Raw genomic sequence first — 23935 nt, 5'->3', positions numbered from 1 at the left:
AACAACAACAACAAAAAAACCCTTACATTTATGCTGAAAGTGAGGGAACTCAGTGTAGGAACTTAAGTACTCAGGTAATTTTATATGTCTGTCTCTTGAGACTGAGTCCTGCAAACTTTCTGCAGTAATGTTTTAGTAAGACGACTGCTGTGAGAAACTCCAGCTCTTCACGCCCATACCTCATAGAAAGCCCAGTGAGTCACAACCTCACACTCCATACAACTGGCAAAAGCTTGTTCCTTTGGGAAGCACACAAGTAAGTGCTTTAAAGAAGTGGGTAGGCCCAACTAACAGGCTTACAGGGGTTAGGTTTCTGGCAGAAGTACTGAGTTTGGTAGCTGTATTACTGCAGTTCTGCTGTAACTACTTCTCCAGAGCAACAGTGACTTTGTAGACTCTCCAGATAAAAACCAAACTCTTACTTCATGCTTCGTGGTGCCCAGCATAGTTGAGCTGCTAGTCTAACCTCCGGCCTTCAGGCATGAACAACAGTGACAGAACACCTGTGTCCCAAGCAGCCCACCCTGCACTCACCTGTGCTGCTGCAGGCCCAGCAGCACTGATTTCTCTAGCCTGGTCTCGTTGGCTATTGTGAATTGCATTATATCATCCTGCTGCGTCCCTGACACAGCTTCCAGGGACAGTGCTGTGAACTTGGAGGTGTCTGTTTGCCTGTCATTGCGATCTGCAAAGGAGATCGGGCTTGATGGCTCCTCCAGCTGGTGAGGCTCTTCATAAATTAGTAGACTCCTTGACCTCACTGCATACAAAGACAGAAGGCAAAATGAGATGAGCAACAGAGAGCCCAGAGAACAGCCCTGGTCATTTCAGGAAATGGAAACTGTTAGAGCAGAGCCAAAGCAGCAAAGACCTTTCTTTTTCACAGTGATTAACTGGCAATTTTATAGCTGAAGAAAGAAACCACAGGAATGCTCCAGGTAGGGATCAAAAAGCTCTAAATTATTCACAAAACAAGAACAAAATTAAATAATAACTTTGATAATATATTGGTTCACTATAGTTATGTAATACTAACAATTTCCCACTCAGTCCTTGGACTCTTTGGTAACAGTGGCAAAGAAAACATCAACTGAAATAATTTGTGCATTTTAACAGTATGAACATTTGCTACTGAGTAGAAACCCTGCTACTTTTCACAGACCACTATCTTTAGTTCCACAAACAGAGGCAAAAATTCTTTAAACAGAAGTACCAAGGATGCTAGTGGGGAAAAGGTTTTGCTCATTTTTATGAAGACTGCTGCCATCAGCATAGTTTGCCAAACTATCCTTCTTAGAAAAACATGGGTTTATATAAAAAAATGGCCATTTAAGGAGCAGAAAAGCAATAGGTGCTTGAGAAGGGGGTTAGGAATGGGGGTGGAAAACAAGTGCTTAAGTACAACCAAGTAAAGAGCAAGACTGGAACAGCTGTCACTTACCAATGGAATCTGTGTAGGACTCTGGTGAGGAATGCTGCCTGGGCAACACCATCTTTGTAGCAGAAGGATATGGCCCATAGCTCTGAGAGAAGCTGCCAAAAACTACTGCAAAGCACAGCACCACCATCTGGCAAAGGGAGGATGCAGGAGAAGTAAGTGCACTTGACCCACATGCGCACATGAGAACTGCTACTTTATCAAAACAAATCATTTGAGGCCATTCTCATCACTACACACCTAGAAAAGGCACCTATACAATAACAATTCAGTGTTCTAAAGGGCACATCTCAATGCTGGTTTCATTTTCAATGTCTGCACCATTCTGACCAGCTGCCTTATTTACTCACAAAGTTGAAAAGCAGATAAAGCTGCCATGTGTGCTTTACAGATACTGCTGAGAAGTTCCAAGGTCACTTCTGCTGCTGGCCCCAGTCTTGCTTCCAAGTGACAGTGAGGCTAGACTGGGAGAACATCTTAGGCCTTGTAAATGATTTCCATCAATTTGCAGCACTTTAGGTATAAAGGCAACTTGATAGATGAGTGTAAGGAAGGAAAAGGAAATGTTTCATTCTACTAATTTTCTTATCTTTACTACTACTGAAATAGAACAGAGGTAGATTTACAGCCTCAGTCATATTTTGATTTGCTTGAGCAAGTTTATTTTTATTGGTATCAAAAGAACCGAGTCTCAAAGATCACCCTTCATTTTCATTTTACAACCCTAAACACCATTTCCCACATATAATACTGCAGGAAATTATAAACTGGGTTACTTGGAGGAGCACTGCTCCTTCTTTCATCACTGCAGCACCCAACCAAAGGCACAGGCCCAGTCTCCTTCAGAACTTAGTACCTTCGCACAATCATTAATCTCCATCAGTCACAAGTCTCACCTCCCTCAAAATTGTCAAATCACGAAAAAGGAGTTCCCCAGGCTGCAAATTTGCCATTGAGAGGCTTTGCAGAACAAGAGATGTGCCTTTGAGGAGTGGAAAGAGATTCTCATTCCCTTACAGCTCCCAGCTTTAGGGACACTCACCATAAGACAGGTCCCTGTTTGTGTGCTAGCTGCCTTACACGAGCGGGACACTTTGCCAGCAACCATGGCTTGGAGTCTCTGCAACTGCTGCAGAAGTGTTCTGGAAAGCAAAGACAACAGACAAGCATCACACACACTGACCTGCTTGTTGGTTAAATAGCTTTTTGTTTCAAATTCCACACATGGAAATAATACAGCATTTAGGATAAGGTAGAAATGGTTAAAGTCTTCTCCTTGAAATCACTAGCAAGGAATGTTTTTAATTTTATGAAGTTTTTACATGTATTAGCACTGGAACTTTCAAAAAGATCTTTTGCATTTCCCTCAGCTGATGTCCCTGAACAATTATTTCTTTAGTATTTTCAGTAAGTTCTTATAAATAAAAACTGTATTTTCAGTGTTTCTATAAGAAATGGCACATTAACAACTGAAACTGCTCTACATGCAAGAGACCAGTTGCATATATACCCTGACTCTGTGTCATGAATTCAGCAGGAATTTTGCCATTATTTTTAAAGATGCAGAATTGAGTTTATAACTGCTCTCATTGGTTATCAAGGTATAGGACTACCTCCTTTTTTCCAAAAACCTGCTGTTCAGTGGTTTAGAACACATGCTGAATGACTTCTAAAGAGAATGTCTTAAAACCAGACATAGGCACAGACCTCATTTCTCACATTCATTTATTAAATAAAACACTTTATTGCTATTTGTTAAACTGCAGAGTTGACAAAAATTGCAGATGCTGCAAGTGGATACTCTGATTGTGTCTTTCAGAGGTCCCAACCATAATGACAATTCCCATATGGATGGAGTCAACAGTCCCAGACCAGCAGAGCCTTTCTGGTTTTTTTTCTTTTTCTGCTGTAGCATCAATTACTACAGTCAGAATACAAGTAATTTAAATGGGAAATGATCTCAAAGTATGATTGATACAGGGTTTTCACAGCAGTTTTCTTAACAATCAAGGAGCAACCCAAATGCCTGTCCTTAACACAAATATAGTATAACTTTATATCAAGATGTCAAATTTGCTGTTTGTTTCCAAGTTTACTTTTCACTTCTGTAAGTTTCACAACCTACTCTGGAGGATACCCCACAGAAACTCCAGACAACAGTTTTGGAGGCTGTTACGTCAAAAGCTAAAGCAAGAGGCAAGGTCAGGATGTCAGAGAAAATAGAAGTAGTATTTTAAGACCAAACTGGCTAAAAGCTAATTGTAGGACAGACCCAGAGGTGCCTTCACAGCTCAATATACACTGGTCTGCCTATTTTCATAGATTTTTTAAATCACCAATGCTCATCGCTAATTAGGGTTTAATGAATTCAAGGACTTCAGGAATACATTCTGAAACGAGCACAAGGCATTCTCACAGCACAGATTTATCTGGGCCAGCAGATCCTTCTTAACTTATTAAGAAAGGATGTCTTGCATGCTCTTGAGAGCATGGCTTATTCTGCAGCCCAGTATTTAAAAAAGGAGAGCGACATGCCCGATTCAATCCTTTATTCAGTATTACAGAGACCACAGGCAAATTGAGAGATACAAACAGTGTCCATCACATAAATGAGACCGTCCTAATTCCCTGCTCCCTTTGGCATCTCTCCCCAGTTCCTCCTCACATCCACTGCATGGCACGGGGTTCACCAGACTTGTGCACATCATTTCCTGGCACACAACACGTTGCACGCAGTATTCCCACCCCGTGCCACCAGCTGTGTTAGACAGCAATGCCTTTTTAACCCTGAACTTTCACTTTCAGTGCTATTTTGGAAGACTAAATCTTTCCCCCTTTTTTGGGCCTGACTCATTGGGCTCGACACAGAACAGCTCTGCAGAGTGAGGAGGAAGGAGCTCTCATCCTCCTCAGCTCGGGGGCTGGCAGCAGCAGCAGCAGCCTTGAAATGCTGATCATTCTTGCCACTTTTTGTGGAGGCGTCAGTGAGAAAACAGCTAATGGCTGGTGAGGAAATCAACAGAGAAGAGGCAATTCTCCTCATTTTGCTCATCTCTGCCTTTTTATGCTCGATTTAAAAAACCTGTTGGGCAGAGTGGGCCCAGAGAGCTGATTACAAAACAGTCTCTTTGGAAAGTATAATTAGGCAGGTATTCTGAGGTCTCCAATACACATCCTCCACCTTATTTACCAACTATTTTCACTTAAAATGTCTTTCTTCCCCAAGTCATTTATCTGTTTGAGCAGAGCTACTGTTTTCTTCTCAACAGACAAGGACTCAGTGTTTGGAGCTGACAGGATACAGGTGCATTTGCAAACTGTGAGCAAGAACCAAGGGAAGAGCAAGAAACAAGTTCAATCAGAGATGACATCAGTTTATCCTGCCACATCCAAAATGGGACACTCCTTGGTGCTTTTATTCTCTATTTGAATCTGGAATGGTGGAAATCTGGATTCTGAGGTCAAAAGATTCCCATGCAAAAGCTTGTGACTGGACAGCTGCATGGATGATCTGGACCATGAGAGGCAAAATCTATGCCCAGCAGAACAAGGACTTTCCTAAAATACGATGCTCCCTCTAAATAGCAGTAGAAAGGCCACAAATGCTTTTAGTGGAATACACTGCCTATGGCTAAGTCCTAACAGGAGAAAATGCTATCCCAAGACAGCATGCTAAGGGGGTTTGCGCCCACAGGGATTATTTTCACTGTGTCTGACACATTTCCCAGGGATATTCAATTAGAGGGTCACCTCCATAGGAGGTGTGACCGTGCTTTCACGCTTTTCCCTGCCAATGGAAGCACCTCATAGGAAAGCTGTAAAGCGACTGAAGACTCCTGCACTTCCTTCACTTACTGCCAGCAACCTTGGTCTGCCTGTGATGTCTTTTGGTGCATATTCACATATATTCATCTTCAGAAGAGGCCTCTTCACTACCAAAGTATGGACCAAGTCAAGGCTTCCCCTCTGCTCCCAGTGATACTTTGATTAAGGAGAGAAGTTTCACTACAGAACCACCTGGGAGACTTCCTCGAGTCAATACTTCTGTTTAAAATCCAACATCGATTCAAACAAACAAAAAAACAAACAAACAAGACATCTTCTAGGGGACACCAAACACTTTGTCTTAATCAAAAGTTTTTAGAGAATTGTTCCCATTCTGTGAGGAACAAAACCTAATTCTGATGAGGAGAGAGAAAAATCATTCTGTCTTTTAACTCTACACAGATTCCTTCTCTGCCTGTCCCATTTGTAGGAAAGAGGACAAATTCCAAAGTAAGGTTTTAAGTAAAAGACCACTTAAATCCATATTTTTCGTCATTTGAATTACAAAGAAAATCTCCATCAATTTTTCATAAAAGATGTTTCAGCAGGAAAGCCAATGTCCTGCTGCTCTGAAAGCAAGGATTTATTCCAGGGCTGCCAAGCTTTGTCAAATATTGTAAGGGTGGCCTGAATTTAAGTGCAAGATACCTCACTGCAGCTTAAACCTAGATCCTTTACTCCTTGAAAATGATTTGGTAAAATTACTTTACCAGTCTCAAATAAAAAAACCAGCCAAGCAAATCAGTGAAGTCTGGCAGCTTTGGTGCTGATAAACCCTTGGTGGGTCAAATTGATGTGCAACTTGATCTTTAGACGACTGCGAGTTGGAGAAATGGAAGAATATACCACTTTTATTTACGAAGTGCTGCCTTTAAGGTGCTTGTTATTGCAGATCTACACAGCTGGCTACTTGTTACTCCATGGGAGCAACTCTGGCAGCCACTTGCATGCATTGTCCATGTGTGACACTCTCAACCACACACGCACTATGTCTATCATTTCTCCAGGAAAAGGGATCATCAATATACTTACAAATACAGACTCAACAGAAGTGAGAAGCAAGAGCACTTTTCAACACATCATATCCAGCACCAGATGATTCAAAATTGTCTTTAAGTCCAAACAGACCCGGCTCCCAGCTAAACAACGCTGGTGTCAGAGAATGTTTTGCAACCCTCTGGATCACTGGAAATTTCTGCCTTTGGTCTCCATGCCAAAATGTGAGTGGATCAAGCCTTGCTGGTGACTGGGACAACTCAGTTCACTACCCAGTGCCAGCTTCTTCTCACACCCTCTGCTTTCTAAGCGAGCAGTGTCCCACATGTTTAGATGCTACTCAAACCAATGGCTCACTTGTGGCTGTAAGGCAGAACAGATATGCATGTCATAACATGCTTCCTAAGTTTTGAGAAAACTGCCTAGGAAGGAACTTGGACAGGTTTCTTCTAAGGGATTGAGTCACACAAATTAGGAGAGGTAACATATGCTAGTGTTCTAATACTAAAGCTAACAAAAATGCTGCACTCACCCACTCAAAGTAATGAGAATTAAAGATTCCGGCATCTTGATCCTGCCTTGTCTTTTAAGATGTGTGAATGCCAAAGGAAATGTTCCTGGATGCAATTTTTTTAACCACACTTGCACCTTTGACATTACATCTTTTCGGACCCAGATTTTTAGGCTAAGGCTGGCTTTCAACGAAGATTCTTCTAACTTTTTTAATGTTCTTGAGAGTAATGAAGGAACACTTTTATCAGAAAAAAATTCTAGCATTTCCATGGTTTGGAGCCAGATTTTGAAATGCAAGCAGGATTTCCCTTAAGTCTAAGGTATCTATCAATGCAAATGTTTTCTATATATAGAATAGCATGCTCTTAAAATCTAATTGCACATACTGAAAGGAAACTGCTGCTCAATAGTTGTATGTTTTGGAAATTGCCCTTCAGTTCCTCTCAATCCAGCTAGATTGAGAATAAACATGATATTGACTGACAGCAATACATGTTCATGAACTTTCAGGTAAGCAGCTATAGCCCAGTTTTTCAACAAGGTAAAAATCCAACTTTGTCTTCATCTACACTTGAATGCATCATTTTAATATGCAATCATAGCTCTTATTTTCCTGTTATCTTTCTTCCACTCTTACAATCATTCACAATGGAAGAACAGCTCTGATGTTTGTAGATCTACTTTTAGATAATATATTCAATAATATCTTCATTTTTTACTGAAATGAACTCAAAGTTACAACTAAAGTGAACTAGGGCACTGCTTTGGGCATAATAAATAAGATACATGTCTGCATAACTGTGCTAGGTACTTCGAGAAATAAAGTCCTAAATATATAAATTTGGGCATCTGACACACCAAACTGACTCTAAATAATTTTGACCACCACTGCTCCGAATTTTGATTCCTGACTGTATGTAGGAGATGGAAGTTCCAGCTATAGGATGCTGTGAGGACAAGTTCTGAAACACGAACAGTTTCTGGACATCATGCCAAGGTTCTGTGAAAATACCAGTGAGGAAATAAGACATTTTGAATTCACTGTAGGATGTGGATAATGTACATTAAACCAGGGCCTGGAACCATTCTCTGAATGAGACAGTAAATAGGAAAAGTGGCTTTTTGGAGTTAAGGTGAAAGCCTCATAATATGGTATGTTACAAAACTGAGGTTTGATGAAAGCAGGCACTTTAACAAATTTCCTCAGTATTTCATATGTAAGCCTTAGCACATTTTAGACTCAGTTGATATGTAAATAGCCAAAACAGCATTGCCATGAATTACAAGAATTTTTGTGCAGAAGGATGAACATCTGCTTCTCTGCAAGAGATCGCAGATCAATATCAATGCTACGGCAGTGGGAAGGAAACAATGCAACTCATCCCGCATGGCCAAAGTATGAAGGATTTGGAGATAATATCACTTACTTAAAAGTTTTTAGAGCATTTAGCATGAAAGAATTAAGATAATCAAATAATAGATAAGATGCTAAAGGTCCTTTCTGAAAGAATGGACAATACCAACATAGCTGGTTCTCATGAGTGCATCCTCAACAGCTCAGAGGTGAAAACAGCTGGCCAAATTTATCTTAAGTGGGGAGAAAAATTCCAGGGTTGACAACATGTTGTCCCCAAGTGGATAATCTACAGCTGCACCTTTTCTTAAGAGAAGTTGGCTTCAGTACCTTCTGGGACAGATTCTGGGTGAGACATCCCTACTACACACCTACAGAATAATTCCTGGTTCTTTTATGTCAAACCCTGGAGGACGACATAAGAGGCACAGAAATGGCTTGGCTCTCTTCAAGAAAGCAGCAGATGTCTTTATGCATGAGCAGTGTGTGGGAGACACTCTCCAGCAAGTCACAGTGCTACAGGGTCTGGCTTCATGAAATCAGAGACTGGATCCAGAGATCAGAAACAACACATGCCACTCAATTAGCAATACACTAGCTGCCAGATCAGCTCCAGGGCCATTTTCCATGATTGTGGGTCTTATCTTCAAAACCCAGCTTCCTCCCACACTTCAGTGTCACCATCATGTTCCATGGTAATATTCCACCATCACTACAAATGCCTCTAGCTGGAAAGTGCTAAGAGTGGGCTCATCTAGTACCTACTCACTGGAATTTGCCACACTGAGCAAAAGCCAGGACTGACACTGCACTCTCAGCTAACACCCAATTAAAAGCTTAGCTATTCAACATCTTCTGCCATGTGTCCTTTGAAAAAGCCACCACTGAGTCACCCATTTCCTCAGAAATGAAGCAACAAGAAGGTGATTTTCCTTCCAAATGAAGGAAATTCTGGGGTGTGAGATGGTTAGAAGGGTGAACAGTAATTGCAATGACATCTAGTAGTGCAGAAGGAACTAATAATGACTTGAGTTTTAGCACTGTAATTTCTGGAAGCGTCATGTCCCAGGTTAAAGCCTCCTGGCAAAATTTCACTAAAGACAGACTGGGAGAGCTGGACTGTAGTTTTTTGTTTGTTTTGTATTTCTAATTACTTTCCCTTGGGTAGTGGAAGAACTCAGAGAAGAGTGCTAAAAGGTTTCTCAAGCACACCACAGGCTAGGGAGAGAGTTTAAGACATGCCATCAAAACCTCCATGTTTTACAACCCACTGCAGTCAGGCGTTCCACATCTTTCTCTGACATGAAGCCCATCAGACACAGCCATTGTTCATATTTCAGTTGATCTCTTAACCTCCTTATTTCCACTTTTCACTGTAATATCCTGCTACAGTTTTGTTTGGTGATCTCCATACCTTACCTGTTAGTGTTCTCCAGGACTTCAACCTTCTTACGCAGCTCACTGTTTTCATTTGAGCAGGTCTCAACTCTGGAGACAGCAGAAAGAAATATAAAAACATCAGTTATTTATTCAAGTGATTGTAAAACAAGGCAAACTTGCTTTCACTGAGAGCTCTATGATCTTGCCTAAATTTAAAGAAACATTACACCAATGAACTTCAGTCATAACATTTAATCACTCTTCATAGTGTGAAACACATAGCCAAAGTTGCATTAGTTGCCTGGCAAATGCCATGCTTCTGAAATCAGATCCTCAAATTTCAAGTTTATGAGGGCTAATAAGCCAGGAGACCAAAGACTGTGCTCAAGACTGTCCCAAGATACTACCCATTTCCACACTGTCCCTGGAAATCCCCAAACTAAAGAAAACTGTCATAACACGGCACGTAAGAGGTCCAAGTAAAATATGTGACTCCTAAGAAGACAAACAGGACCATCCTGAATAGCTTCAAGAAGAAAAAAGGGAAAAGGAAATAGCCTTGATATCTGGTATGCATGAGGTGGAATTTCACAAGAGTAACTCTGAGGAAGCAAGACAGAGCTATAAAGAGACAAGAAAAAAATGGAAATGACATCAAAGATATCACCAAAGATGGTACAAGGGTTTTAACAGAACCATCTGGTGAATTGCATAAGAGTAATACTAGAATATTCATCTCCTGGAAGAAAGATTAATTTGGAATATAAATCACTAACTGGGGGTTTGCCTCCTGCTTGCTAAGGGAGTTGATGGGTCACATGCTATTTTCCTGAGTCCTGCTTATTTTCCCAGGCAGTCCTGACTCACCCACTTCCTATTTCTGTTTCCATCTGCACTAGAAGACAGAATATATTCACTCTGGATCCATCTTTCCCTGGACTGCCTGTCCACTAGGCCAACACAGCTGCCTGAGGCAAAGGCCAATACAGCTGGTCCTGCCTAACTTAAGGTGTGAAGGGCTTGCTGGCACGTTAGTGACCTGCTGCAGGCAGGCACCATCCTGACCCCCCAACAAGCAGCTGCCAGGAGCAGGGCCTTTTCTCAGTCACTGCCACAAGATGGCAGCTGGCACTCTGTGCATGGAACCATCCCAGCATCCACAGCTGGATCCCTTCCCAGTCCCACAACTAGTGCTATTGGCCTGCTTGAAACAGGAAGGAGGCTGGCTTACTTTTTTTCCAGACTGTCCATGTATTCTTTCTTTTTTCTTCTACTTTCCTGGGCAGAGATCTAAGGAAAAAGGAGGAAAAACACCAAATATTTGCATAGAAAACAAAAGCATCAGAGATGAATTAATAAACTGGTAAGAAGCCCCAGTGTTATTAGATTCAAGCTTCTGTCTTGTTCTCATTTTTATTCCTGGCAAGCAAAGCACTGACTTGATCTATTTCCACATTCTGAAGCAAGACTCCTCCTCTCAGTCACATGAAAAAAATCATCCCCTGCTAACCTTAAAAAGTAAATCAGATTCATCTGGAGAGAATATCCTAGGACAAATACTAAAAGATGATCCCAGGACAATGTGTGGCATCTGGGAGAGGAAAAGCCCATGAATGTGTTAGAAAGCAACTCTGCAGACAAGGACATGGGGTCCTGATGAACAAGTCAAACATCTGTCAGCAATGCCCCTGTTGGAAAAGCAGCCAACCAAACCTGGATCTGCATCAATGAGATTGTAGGTAGCAGGTCCAGAGAAGTAGTTCTTCCCCCTCTGTTCAGTGACTGCAAAACCACAGCTGAGTACAGCAGTACAGTCCGTGACTCAGAAATAAATCCTCTGGATGTACAGAAGCAAGCCCAGAGGCAAACTACTGCTATAATAAGCATGGCAGAGCACGTGACATTCCAAGAAAGGCAGAAAAAGCTGGGCTTGTTCAGATTGAAGAAGAGAAGGCCAAGGAGGGAATCCTATGGCTGTCTTCAACTATCTCATGCAGCAAAGATGATGCCAGAGCTCTCAGGTGCACAGCAAAATGGCAAGAGACATCAAATAGAAGTTGCAGCAAAGGAAATTCCAATTACACACTAGGGATTATATTTATTTGTTTTTACCACAAGCGTGGCCTAATATGGGAACATGGTGCCCAGAGACACAGAGGACTCATCACCCCTTGGGGCAGTAAAATGTGACTGGACAAGACCCTGAGCAACCTACTCTAAGCTGATCCTGGTTTCCAAGCCAGGGCTTTGACCAAAGGACCTCCGGATTTCTCCTCAATATAAATGACTCTGATTCTATGTAAGTGGTACATGAAATGCACACCACTTCAAGAATTTTTGAAAAAACACATTAAAAGACCAAATTCCAATTTAGTATGGACAAATTTACACTTCTATCTGCAAAACCAGCAGCAGAATAGAGTAACCACAAAAGATGTGCTAAAATCCTCTAGAACAAGTAAGCTGTCCAGGTCTGAAAAAAATTGCATTCTTCCCTATCACTAGAATCTTCCCCATGTCAGAAGGAGGAAAAAAAAAAAGGCTTATAGGGCCATTTGGCAGCCTTGGTATCAACTTTACAAGTCATTGAATTCAGTGATCAAAAGACTAGTGCACTGAAATACACAGTCATATTTTAAAACAGGAAACAGAAAAGAATACCTTCCTCACCATGCAAAGAACACAGAGGTCTTTGCCTACCATAAGGGGAGAATTGTACTGATTTTTAAACGGAGCCAAGCCACAGCAACTTGATACTCTGCCTGCTAAATACTCTATTGTTAATGGGCTCAGGTAAATACCTACACTGAGGCACGCTCACAGTGACAGACAATTTGATGGATGTGTTTAGGAACAAAGAAAAGCACTTTACTAAAAGACAACTTACAGCATTCAACAGTACCAGAGACCATGACTACAGAATTCTGCAGCATTTTTTAAAACAAAGGACAAGTAGGAACTTCCCAGCAAAACTAACATTTACCTTGTTTTTTATTTTCCTGCGGATTTTCTTTAGAACTTTCTCCTCTGCTTTTGTCAGGGGCAGTTTGGTAGGGATTGGGTAGCCCTCTGCTATCAGAGTCCTCTTCTCTTCTTCTGTCAGAATGAGAGGGCCAGTCCCCTGTAATTTCTTCAAAGGTCATAGAAATGAAATAATATAAAACAGTAAGTGCACACAGTCCTAGAAGAAAAGGTTGTTAGGGAAGAGAGGCAGGTCTCCCCCTTCAGAGAGGACTAGGCCTACTAGAACAGCCCCCTGCAATTGTGAATGTGTGGAAGACATTTTAGGTAACTTCTATTCAGAGTTCGAACCTTTGGGACAGGATTCCCCCAAAACAGTGGTTCTTGGCCCAGCTCTGTACACACTGAGGCCAACAGTACAACTGTCTTTGGCTCAAACAGGGAAAGAGATACATGAGAAAGACCACTGAAAATCCCTCCCTAAAGATCACCACTTGCTAATGACATGGCAAGAGGACAGATGCAGATCTACCAGAGACAGGTCAACCCAGCAGGGCTGGGCCCTGAGGCAAAACACAGTCCCTGATGGGATAAAGCTAATAACACCAGTGAACCCTGTCTCAACTTAGAGGAGAGGCCCATGCTGTTCTCTGTGGGAACAGAACAGACCAGTGAGCAAGAATTACTGGATCTGCAGTTTTGACCAGACAGGAATTCATCTAAACAACAACAGAAAGTTAGCAAATCTCTGCCAAAACCAGTAACTAAAAAAGTTTAAAAAAAGACACACAGATAAATGATGGAGAAAGCCAGCTCAACTTACATGTGGTGCAGTCAGGAGAGGGGAATTGGAGAGCACTGAAGCTGTGCGTGATGCAACCTTAGCCGTGGCCTGGAGCTGGATTGGGCTGGAAGGAGGGAGTGATCGAGCTGGGCTCTGCCCTCCTTCGGAGTCACTGCCATGGCTGCTGGGAGGGGTGGGAGGCAAATGCAGGGGATCCACTGCTAAATGGCAAGAGAGACAGAAGGTAACACAAGGGTTTAAAGTGTCAATTTAAATTGCCACTACAGCCACCACCACCACCACCGTTTCCAAGACTAGGAATGTCTGCTTAAAAAAATGCATCGCGCAAAAGTGGCAACTTGGAAAAGGTTCGGAGCATGTAGGTCTCCAAACAAGGAATGAAATGCAGCAGCTATCTTTAGGTTTGACAGACAAAACAGGGCTCTGTGCATATGCTCCAGTCACTTCTACCTACACTTCAGCTCCTTCTTCAAATGTTTTGAGGTTTATGTATAATGTAAAGTACAAGTTCCCTGTTCCTGGGAAACCACATGAACAGAGGGGCTCTGAGCCAGCATACTTTCTCTCCAAAAACAATAGTATTTTCTAACTTTACTGTGGATTAAACAATTTGCCAGTATTTTCAAGGGAAGGGATCACATCCAAGGTGTTACATGATCAGGAAGGAGAGAAAGGCCTCCTAAGGACATGGTTTGGCACAACTGAGAAGTGACTGACAACCTAGTGACAGCAAAGGCTTCAACGCACTGATGGAGCAGGAGCAGCACAGGCAGCCACCACACGAACCTCTCTCACACTGTCTATCCAGGGCCATAAGATAAATTCAATTGCAGCCAAAAAAACCTGCTCTAGAATTGGCAGGCAAAGTGCTGCTTATGACCAAATGGGTCTGGACCAAGAGAAACGGGGCATGTCTCACCTACTCTTATTGCATGGACAATTTAGCAGATGCTCAAAACAGCCATAACTCAGTCATTTTTTTTCTCTGAGCTAAATTTACAGCAATTGAATTTTGAAATAGTAAGATACAGGGCTAATCTGCCACCTTCCTCTTCTGTTAGGCTTTGCAAACTTGAGTTGAAAAGATCAAATGGGTAGTAAGGGAGGATGGGAGAAAAATAGTAATAAAAAAAGCTATGAAACTCTTTTTGTTTCACATCTTAGCTCTGGCAGAAGAAGAAACATATTTGAAAAACATAAAGGCCCTTAATCCCACGAAGTGAGCAAACAAATCTACATCCTGGCTTGAGATACAGCCTCCCTTTATCCACCTGCTACATCATTTGCTTCTCTCCCTAGAGCTGTACTACCTACCTACAGAAATAAATTCACTAACAGAATATCAAGTGTTTCTAACGGAAATGCAGCTATCTGCTCAGATTTCGTGCCAAATATTTGGCTCTTCCAAAGTTTTCTTGGCTTTAATTATGTTTAGCTTTCAGAGGATGGATTGTTGCTCCTCCTCCCACATTATAGTGTAGTACAAAGAGATGATGGTTTTTCTTAAAACTAATATGCTACAAACAGATTCACCTAACTTTTATTTTCATATAAGCTCACATCCCGCTTTTGCATCAGAGTTTAACAGTAAAGTTTCCTATGTCTTATTTAAGTCTCCTCAGATTGACTTCTTTTCTACCCTACATAATCCTGTACTTGAAGAATTCAAGCTCCCTTCAGTACAATTATTAATATCCTACAGAGAAAAAGGGATCATTTTCTTCAAATTGAAAAAGGTGGGGGGGGGGGGGGGAACAAAGAAGCCCACGTAAAAGCTCAGAGAGACTCTGGCTCTTCAATAGCCTGAGTTGAATTCCTAGAAAACAACAGCTTCAGCACAAATACTAACACAGTGAACAAGAAATCCAAATATTTAATCAAGGTGAAGTACATTTATTGTGCTTTCTGGTCATGTCTGCCTACATTTTTGTTTGGTATTTAACACACCTTCCTTAGAAGAGAGGTTCAGGAACTGATCCACTTCATGGGGCTCCAATTTAATCTCTGGAAGAACTTTCTGGGTCAGTGGTTTCATCTAGAAAAGAGAAATTAGCAACATGAAAACCTAGAGTACATATCTTAAAAATCTTAATAGAAGGACACAAGGATTACTTCTCCATAAATGGAGAGGTTTCCTCTCCTCCTGCTCTGCCACAGGCAAAGCTTTAACCGCTTCACAGTTTGCTAAACCAGGCTACAGAGAATACTGCCCTGACTACTCCCACTATGGCTTTTCTTACTACTATATTTAGCTAAAATAAAAGATTACACCTCAGAGATGACATTTCAGACTGAAAGCTAACATGTAACCCACTCAAATTACTTCTCTTAGCAACAGAGCTGCTGCTAGGATTTGCCAGACTGCATGGTCTGTTTGAGCAAGGACAGAAACACCCCTGGGAGCCGGGGAGAGCCTGTTAAAGGCCATTGTCATCTGGCAGCAAGAACAAGGTGCCAGTCACTGAGCACCAGGTTTTGGGAGCTGAGTTCCTTTCACACTGTTGAGGAGCAGGAAAAGCAACAGTCACTGCTGACTAAAGTTTGGAAGACACCTGGCTTGCCCCATTGGCAGGGCTGGGGCACCAGGCTGCCAAGCTGTTGTCCAGAGCCTGTCTGTGTGCTACAGTCCCAGGCCTGAGGAAGCCAGTCTGGCACACCAGCAGGTTAATTGCAGCCAAAATCTCTCTCAGTAACCTGTATAACTAATCCATGCAACAGCAATGAACCACCTGTAAGTCCCAATACCTTGAAAATCATGGCATCCAAGCTACAGCAGGACTACATTCTGGGAACAGCACATTCAAACTAACAGAGAATTACGGGAAACTTGTGCTTAGCTTTTTTCAGTTTCTCATAAAATCGTATCTGTTGCACATATTTCTGATCCACATCCAAGTGGAAATCTTTCTCTTCAGCATATATCAACTCCCTCCAGCCTGGGCTGACACTGCATCCTGGGGGCTGACAACAGCCATGCTTCTTCCTCCACTGGCTGGGAACCTGGTGAGCCACCAGCTGCTGCAGTTCATTCTCCTGAGCCAAACTAAGCTCTTTAGAATGCCCACTTGCTGCTCCAGCTGTGGTCAGAAAGGCATCACAAAGCTTCTTATGAGGCTGGTTGGTCTGGAAGAAGCAGCAGCTTGAAATATCAAAGCTTCACAGATCTGCAAAAGTAACTTCGCAGGCACAAAGGGAAACTCTCCAGTCAATCCAAACAAGGAGTCTTACTCTGCTTAGGGGAAGGCACAGCAGCACTAAAGCAAGTTCTTATGAAAGACACTTAGCTTGTCACAGGCTTGATAGAGCAAATGGATTAGTCAGTTCAGGTGCAACTGGTTCATTAGAAACTATTCAAATATTTCTAAAAACCCAAGAGCCCCAGGCTCTGGGGCTAGCATAGAAGACTAAGTTGTATAGCCATCCATTAAGAGCTGAAGATGCAGAAAAGTGTTTTGAAACACAAGCTCTTACAGCAATAGTGAGACACCAGCAAACATCAAAAACCATTAAAGCAGACTGCAGTGTGCACCCTGAGCTGCCAAGCTTTGGCACCAAGAAGGCTACACTGGTATGCAGCCTTAGGAGAACTTGCAGCTAACTGTGCAGAGAGGAGAACAGAAAGTCTGCAGTACCAGGGCATCTGTCTGTAGTACAGGCTGTTCCCCCTCCAGCGACGTGGCCGTGATGGTGAGACTGACTGAGGGAGCAAGGCCTGATGTCTCACACAGCCCTGGCTCAGTCTTTATTGAAGCTGGAGTAAACTCTGTAGCCAGACACCATTCCTCATTTTCCAGGTCACCTGCCAGGGAAGGAAATTGGACACCGCATGTTTAGATCAGAGACAAAAAGACTACAAATGAAAATAATGTCATTCCTCCTCCAGAGAAGGAAAACAAACACAGAAGACATTTTAGTCTATCAACAAAACTCTGCCCTTACTATTCAGCTCTCAGTCAATGCAGACAACCATGCCATTTCAGGGCTGTAACCTAATCCTAGCCCCAGGATACACAGTGGAGCAGCGAGGAAAGACACAGAGCACTAATCACTGTACATTGCTGAAAGCTGCTAATGCGCAGCAGAAGAAGACTAAACAAACCACTGGGTAAAGCAGCCAGGGAGGCATGTCCTAAACAGGCTAATGCCTGCTGACTCAGTTTTATTCCTCCTTCTAGAGATAGCCTTTAGCCAGACTTCTGCTGCTTCTACTGCTTGCAGTCAGCAAATAGCTCAAATGGTGAGATTATACTTTTAAGAACAAAGTATTTATCACACCCTTAACTTCATTTTTTTCCCCCAAGGACTCATTTAGTAAGTGCAAAAGAGAATATTCTTTGATGATTTCACAGGAGCACCAGTGCCATGGTGATCATGCTAATTTCCTCCACAGAGCCTCTGGGAAGTCACAGCACAGGATGCATATTTTAACTAACAGCAATGAAACGTGCATCACGTGTTGGCAGGATTATCCCCTAACTCCACTTACGGAAAGCTCACTAGTCAGGAGAAAGCCATGCAACTTTTTTCTAGACAAAGCTGAAAGGTTTGCCCAGCACTACCAAGAACTGGAAGAAGGTTGGCATGGTAGGTTTAGCTCCCCATTTCCATTCCATTTCCATTCACTGTTTTTGACTTGCTGAAAAAGGACTTATTTTCCTGGGTTTGAAGTACGATAGAGGACCAAGAACTTGGAAAGACTCAAACTTTGAAAGAATTCCACAAGGCTATTAACAACCCCTTTTAAAAATACAAAATAATCAAATGCATTTTTGGCAGTTGCAATTCTGCCTTAGAAAACTTCCTATTCCAACTGCTAGACTTGACTCATGTAGATTCCCTCCTCTTGCAGGAGAATATCCTACACCAGGTGCACTTCATCTCAACAGCATGTAGCATGGTCCTCTGCTGCCACTGAGCAGTAGTTGTGAGAAGCGTATCCATTAAACTGAGCAGCTGGAATCTGAAGGCAAATATACATAAAAGAAAAAAGAGTGCTGATCTTTCTTTCAAAGCTTTCTTATGCCTTCATACAGAGTCTTTACTGCATATACAAAATTCAAACAGAGAGAGCAAAAACATACACTGTAGGGCCAGTGAACAGCAACAGAGATTTGAATTAACTGTGCGCTGCACCAACATCCTGGGAGGCAGCCATGGGGCTGTGGCTGTGCCATCAGCATTCTGCAAGGCTGCACAAGACTCTTCATTCACAGCTGAGTGTATCAAGCTGCTGAGATGTCAAGAGAGTTCAGCTGCAAACAGGTAACAAAAATAAGAGTGGGCTTACAGCCTCTGTGCTGATGTGTGTCCCTGCTATTAGGACCACACACACAGGCGCTGGGCAGAAGCTGGGTGCCTGGAAGAAGGGAGAAGAATGTACATCTCCAGTGCTAGTAATTACTTTGTGGTGGGACCTAACCTCCACCACTGGCAAGGAAGGAGGTAATTTGGGTGAAGACACACCAAGGAATTAAAAATGAAAAATACGTATCCTGTAATCAGAAACTCAAGAGCAGCAAGCCCAGTTCTGCCAGATTTAACTGCAGAGCAAGGGCTAAACACCATATTTAAGCTTCTGGAGAGCTTACTCCCAAAGCTTCCTGGGAAATGCAAAAATGCAAAAATAGAAATATTTAGGAAAAAAAAAAGAGGTAGGCTTGTCTACCTCCTCGGGAGAGAGGACACTGCTCTCTTTCAACCCTCCCTGAGCCTCTCTAATCACAAACACAAAAGCACAGCTCCCTCCCAGCCTGCTGTGTGTGCATCATTCAGGTAAAACCTTTAAAGTGATATCTGCCTGGAAATCCAGAATCCCTTGGCAAATGCAACTTGCAAATGCGTGTTTGGATAACTTGTGTCAACACTGGCCCCATAATCATGTTGTGCAGAGCCTCCATTTGCTGCCTCTTGCACCTCTGGGTCAAGCTACCCCTGGAGCAGCACTATTGTGAAGGCTATGGATAAATGAGAGCTATTAGAGAAGCCAGTAATCAGGCCTAAATTTTCTCAAATTTGTATCATCATGCAAGTAGAAGAGAAATCCAGCCATGGGTGACCAGTAAAACAGGGCATGTCCTCTAAGGCTGCACTTTATGATGTTTATCACCTCTAATCCCCAGACTCATCACAAATACTCAGCTACTCTAAGACAGCAAGATATGCTGGCCTTCGGCTGGTTATTTCACTGCTCTGGAACCCATCATTTTACTCCTCTGGAGGCCGACTTTGCTGATTAACCTGACATCCCTGCCATCACCACTTCAATCTGCATAAACTGCTCAGGGTTATCCTAGGCTTTATGCCAGTCTAACCAGTTTGTAGGGTTATGAATTGTTTCCAGCGACTGCAACACACTGAGTTTAACAATGAGATAATTCCGAAAAACTGCATCTGACACTTTTTTGACGCTGCCTCTTACAATCCATGGTGACAGCTGTCATTCCAGATGAACAATCCTGTGAAAGGAAGGGATGGAGGACTGGTCAAATCTCACCTTGATACTCTCCTCCCTCGACTTTTTCCAAGTCACTGGTACACATTTGCTACCAGGATCAGGGAGTGTTGCGCTGCAAGTTACTTTCTTTTGACAACATTCTAACTTCTGAAGTCACCAACAATCTCTCCTCTGCTCCAAGGGACCTGCAAGGATATTTCCCACTCTCCTTTCTCCTCTTCCTGCACACAGCAAGTTGACATTATCTGAAAATCATTCTTAGTTTATTCTTTTAATAGTTCCTTAGCAGCTTAGTCTACTCTGCCAAGCACTGTACTAGCAGAGCAGAGTGGCAGCCCTTCTCCCAAAGCCCTTGAGAACGTAGCAGAAAACCAGAAAACCTTACGCAAAGAGGAAAAATGGAGCAGGCTAATAGATTAGTGGTCATACAGAGAGGTATGGCACACCCTCCAAGACAAGAGTATTTCTGATAGAGGGTTATAGAGAACCATGAGAGAGGTTTCATGGAATAATGAGAACAAGCAAGAAGGTGCATGTGAAATATTGAAATGAAAAGGACAACAGAGGCTGGCTCAAGAGACCCACTGGAGGAAAAGGGAGGTGTCTTCTCCAAACCAAGCAAGACATACTGTGGTTAGAAAAAATGACTGGTGTCAAGAAGTTAGAGGTGTTTCTATTTATATTTGACACGATCCAGGAGTTACACATGAACATTTAAGCCAGAGTCCAAACAAAGAGGCTGAGAAAATAGTCTTCGTGATGGTACAAATTCTAGACAAATATGAAAAGGGCAACACTGCATCCTCTAAGGTAAAACAAGATACACTGCAAGTCATTCAGACATAGAGAGAAGAAAGACTAAATAAGAGATTTAGCTATCCAAATGACTAAGAAAATACACATCCTAAGTATAGTCACTTTGGCTGTTAAAAATCTCTTCTCAGGCTTCAGAACAGTTCACTGTTGAACAAGTGATCCTGGCTGCCAGTTCTCTCCCCAGCTGAAATTTCCTACAAATCCCAGAACTCTATCATGCAATGACTGTTTAGATCAGAAGCATTCGCCTTTACCTACACTTTCTTAAGTCCATGAATGCTAGGCCTTTTGGCACCTGGAACATGTTGTAATTTAGGGAGTCTACACAGTACTTAGCAAAATCCCAGCTGATACTTGTACGTGCAATGCACTGGTGCTGGTAAATTGCACATGTGAACTGAACATTCATGTTGCAAAGCACCCAGCTATTAAGAAATACTACGAATGCTTAACTCATTGTCCTTTTGCACATCATATACACCTAAAAATAGGAATGTTTTAATAATGTGACCAAACAATTTCTCTACAGAACCCATGCTTTATCCAACAAGCAGAATGCATGACACTTCACGAATTGAGGAGATATTCCATGCTTTGTTGTTTGCACTGTCACATGCACAGCCTCACCTCTCCTTTACCAAAGACAATTCAAATTTTGTTCCCACAGGGTGTCATGGGTTTAATTCCCTCCTAGAGAAACACTCCACAACTTGAATTCATTTCCACAGTGGAGCTGAAAATTCAAGTGAGATGGAGAGATTAAGGCCAAAAAGTAACCAGCGATTTAAAATGGCCAACTGGAAACAAATGGAATTGGATTTTTCAGATGATTTAGCCCTGTTATTACACTTGATCAAAATACAGTGTGCATCGAGCTTTCAGGTTGGGCTGTGAGCATCTACCACTGATGCAAGTTAAACATCAGTGTTTTAACTCAGGCATCCAAAAAACCCATTCATCACAGCCACCCAGGGTTTGTGACACATGCACCTAAGATCTCCTGTGTCCAAGACTAAAATTACATCTCTTCAGAAAGCTTTTGTGTGCTTATTCTGTCATCAAGCTTGTGCCTCTTCTCCTGCAGACTTGTTCAGTGTGCATCTTCCACTGCATACCTCATACACAAGGTCAAAAATGCTTACTTCAACAGTAGTTTTTCTAATATCAGAGTTCCCAGAAAGTTTTGCTTTCCTTTCTTTATTTCTATCCAACTAATTCTTCAATCTTGTCCAACACACCACCTCCTTTCCTGTGAAAACGTAAATCTTCTCCAACACTGACTAAATTTCACCCTTTCTGCCAGATGTACAGAGAAACAGAACTTACCAAATAACTAAAATGGTGTCCCTTGCCTCCCACATTCTTTTCAGAACTTTTCATTAAACAGAGACATTTATTGCTGGATAATTAAGTTGCATGTGCATTTACTGTGCATTTTTAAATAAATGAGAGATGCACTCTGCATCTCGCCCTCACTCCTCTCAAGTAGAGAGAATGCAAGTACCCAGAAAAACAACATGTGTTTCACCTTTTTTTTTCCCCTGCAGTAAGAAGTGAGATAGCACCACTATGTAAACAACCCACATGAAGGTGTATCACTGAACCTAATCTTTAAGGGGAACAAAAGCCCATACCACCATTGCAGATCTCCATCAGAGAAAACAGATGCATGCACTGAATGCCATTTCAAACTAGTGTGCAAGTAAGATGTCTAGAATCATCAAGGCATATTATCTGTATCACCAGAATGAAGAGGCAGCTTTTGCCTCCTCATTAAAGTTCACCGTTCAAGCAACAGATAAAATAACTTAGAGAAAAACAAAACTGAAAATTTAAGGAGATCACAGCAGATTATCAGTCAAAGTGCTCTGCACAGGTATCAGAAAAGCCATCTCTGAACAGAGTAATGCAGGAAGTTCCCTAATGAGTCAAAGTGTTCACCAGCCAAGTGTATTTAAATAACCTCCCTCTTCAGCTGTGTTACAGATTTGAACAACAGGGCTTCAACTAATTCCTTTTGGTGCATGACAGACGTTACACTGTCACCACGAACCACAGGGCTTGGAGGCACAGCCCACCTGGCTTCTACACAGCTGTGACATGTATGACCATCTGCAGCCTCAGGCTCAGCTCACCACCACATGGTAACTATACACTTTGACGCAGATGGTGCTTGAACTTGTACCAAGGACCCATGTTTGCTAAGCTGGCCTTTTGATAAACATTCAGTCCTTACCCGAATCCTCCCTCTGAGGGCATTTTCTCTCCACATGGAGCAGTAGGATCCAGGGGTGCTCACTAGCTCTCCACCACCACAGAAGTACAGCTGTCATCTGGGAGCCAGCTAACTGCAAGGGGAAAGCACCTCTAGGAAGAGGCTCACTAGTTGTTTGTGGGGGCAATGACTGCTTGATCTGTCAGCGAAGCACCTCACCATGAACCCAAAAGGGCCTCTGCTGATGCACAGATTTTGGGCACGCTGCTGGACATGCTACTTGCAGGGAAGGAAGCTCAGTGCCCCAGCTTTGCAGTTTGAGCCTTTCCAGTCTCCCAAAGGCAAGTTGGAACCTTTCTGGAGAAATAACTGCTTCCTTCTCTTTCTTCTGGGTTCAGATGGTTCTCAGTGCCCAGCTCTGGCCTCACATAACACTCCCTGTCAGACATAAGCCCTGTTTATTATGCCTGAAATGCTGAACTCCAACGCCACTACCTCTGCCTCTCTTTGCTTTGGGAGGTGAGAGCCCACATTCATCGACAAACAGTTCCTCTTACAGATTTTCCAGATGGCATTTCCCCCTCCCAGTGCGCACACACACTCCCACCGCAAATAATGAAACCGAAGCCCTCAGAACTGCTGCGACAAAAGAGATACTGTTTGACTATCAAACATTGGGGTCCTTTTTAAAGTGCCAGGAGAGAAAATTAAATAAAGGGGCAAAGATGAGCAGCAGTGACACACAGTAATCCCAATGCATAGCAGAAATTGCTGTTTTCATAACAAATGACCATCATTCATATCAGCACCCCCTCTTTGACCAGTGTGGAGTCCATGAAAAACCCACAGGTAATTTGTATCACTATCAAAGTTACTACGATAGAAACAAAGACCCATCCACATATACATGGGAGACCGGAACAGACTGAGGTGGTAGCTGGATTTACAGCCTTAAAGTTGGATACCATTAATGTCCTATATAAGATTATGGGTTTTTTTCTTTTAAGGTATGTGAAAGTTATCCACAGAAGCACTGTGGTCAAATAAAACAGTTCTTTCTCTCATGTCTGAATTTTTCTCCTCACACCCCACACAGATGCTGTGAAGGCAGATTTGTATTATGGCTTCAACACACATGAAATGGACTTGATGCTCACAGTGCATAACTAAGTGAGCAC

The 23935-nt window shown here is 42.4% G+C and overlaps 1 protein-coding gene across 2 annotated transcripts in view; it reads right to left on the bottom strand.

Annotated features, from left to right (window-relative positions):
- The window catches only part of CREB3L2 (cAMP responsive element binding protein 3 like 2), a 73630-nt gene that overhangs the window by 5857 nt on the left and 43838 nt on the right, over positions 1 to 23935 (bottom strand). The window contains exons 3-11 of one of the 2 annotated variants that reach the window (XM_042050487.1): positions 16905 to 17071; positions 15220 to 15307; positions 13291 to 13472; positions 12490 to 12636; positions 10738 to 10796; positions 9546 to 9614; positions 2481 to 2580; positions 1442 to 1568; positions 535 to 760 (exon numbers count right to left, since the gene is read on the bottom strand). In XM_042050487.1, the coding sequence (XP_041906421.1) occupies positions 535 to 760; positions 1442 to 1568; positions 2481 to 2580; positions 9546 to 9614; positions 10738 to 10796; positions 12490 to 12636; positions 13291 to 13472; positions 15220 to 15307; positions 16905 to 17071 (1165 nt within the window). The remainder of the gene's footprint in view (positions 1 to 534; positions 761 to 1441; positions 1569 to 2480; positions 2581 to 9545; positions 9615 to 10737; positions 10797 to 12489; positions 12637 to 13290; positions 13473 to 15219; positions 15308 to 16904; positions 17072 to 23935) is intronic. The other variant, XM_042050488.1, reaches the window with a different exon arrangement.

Source organism: Corvus kubaryi, unplaced genomic scaffold, assembly GCF_017639235.1.
Source record: "Corvus kubaryi isolate FWS band 111438036 unplaced genomic scaffold, C.kubaryi_AGA036_p1.0 74, whole genome shotgun sequence".
NCBI classification, from domain to species: domain Eukaryota; kingdom Metazoa; phylum Chordata; class Aves; order Passeriformes; family Corvidae; genus Corvus; species Corvus kubaryi.
This window is presented reverse-complemented; position numbering and strand designations above follow the sequence as displayed.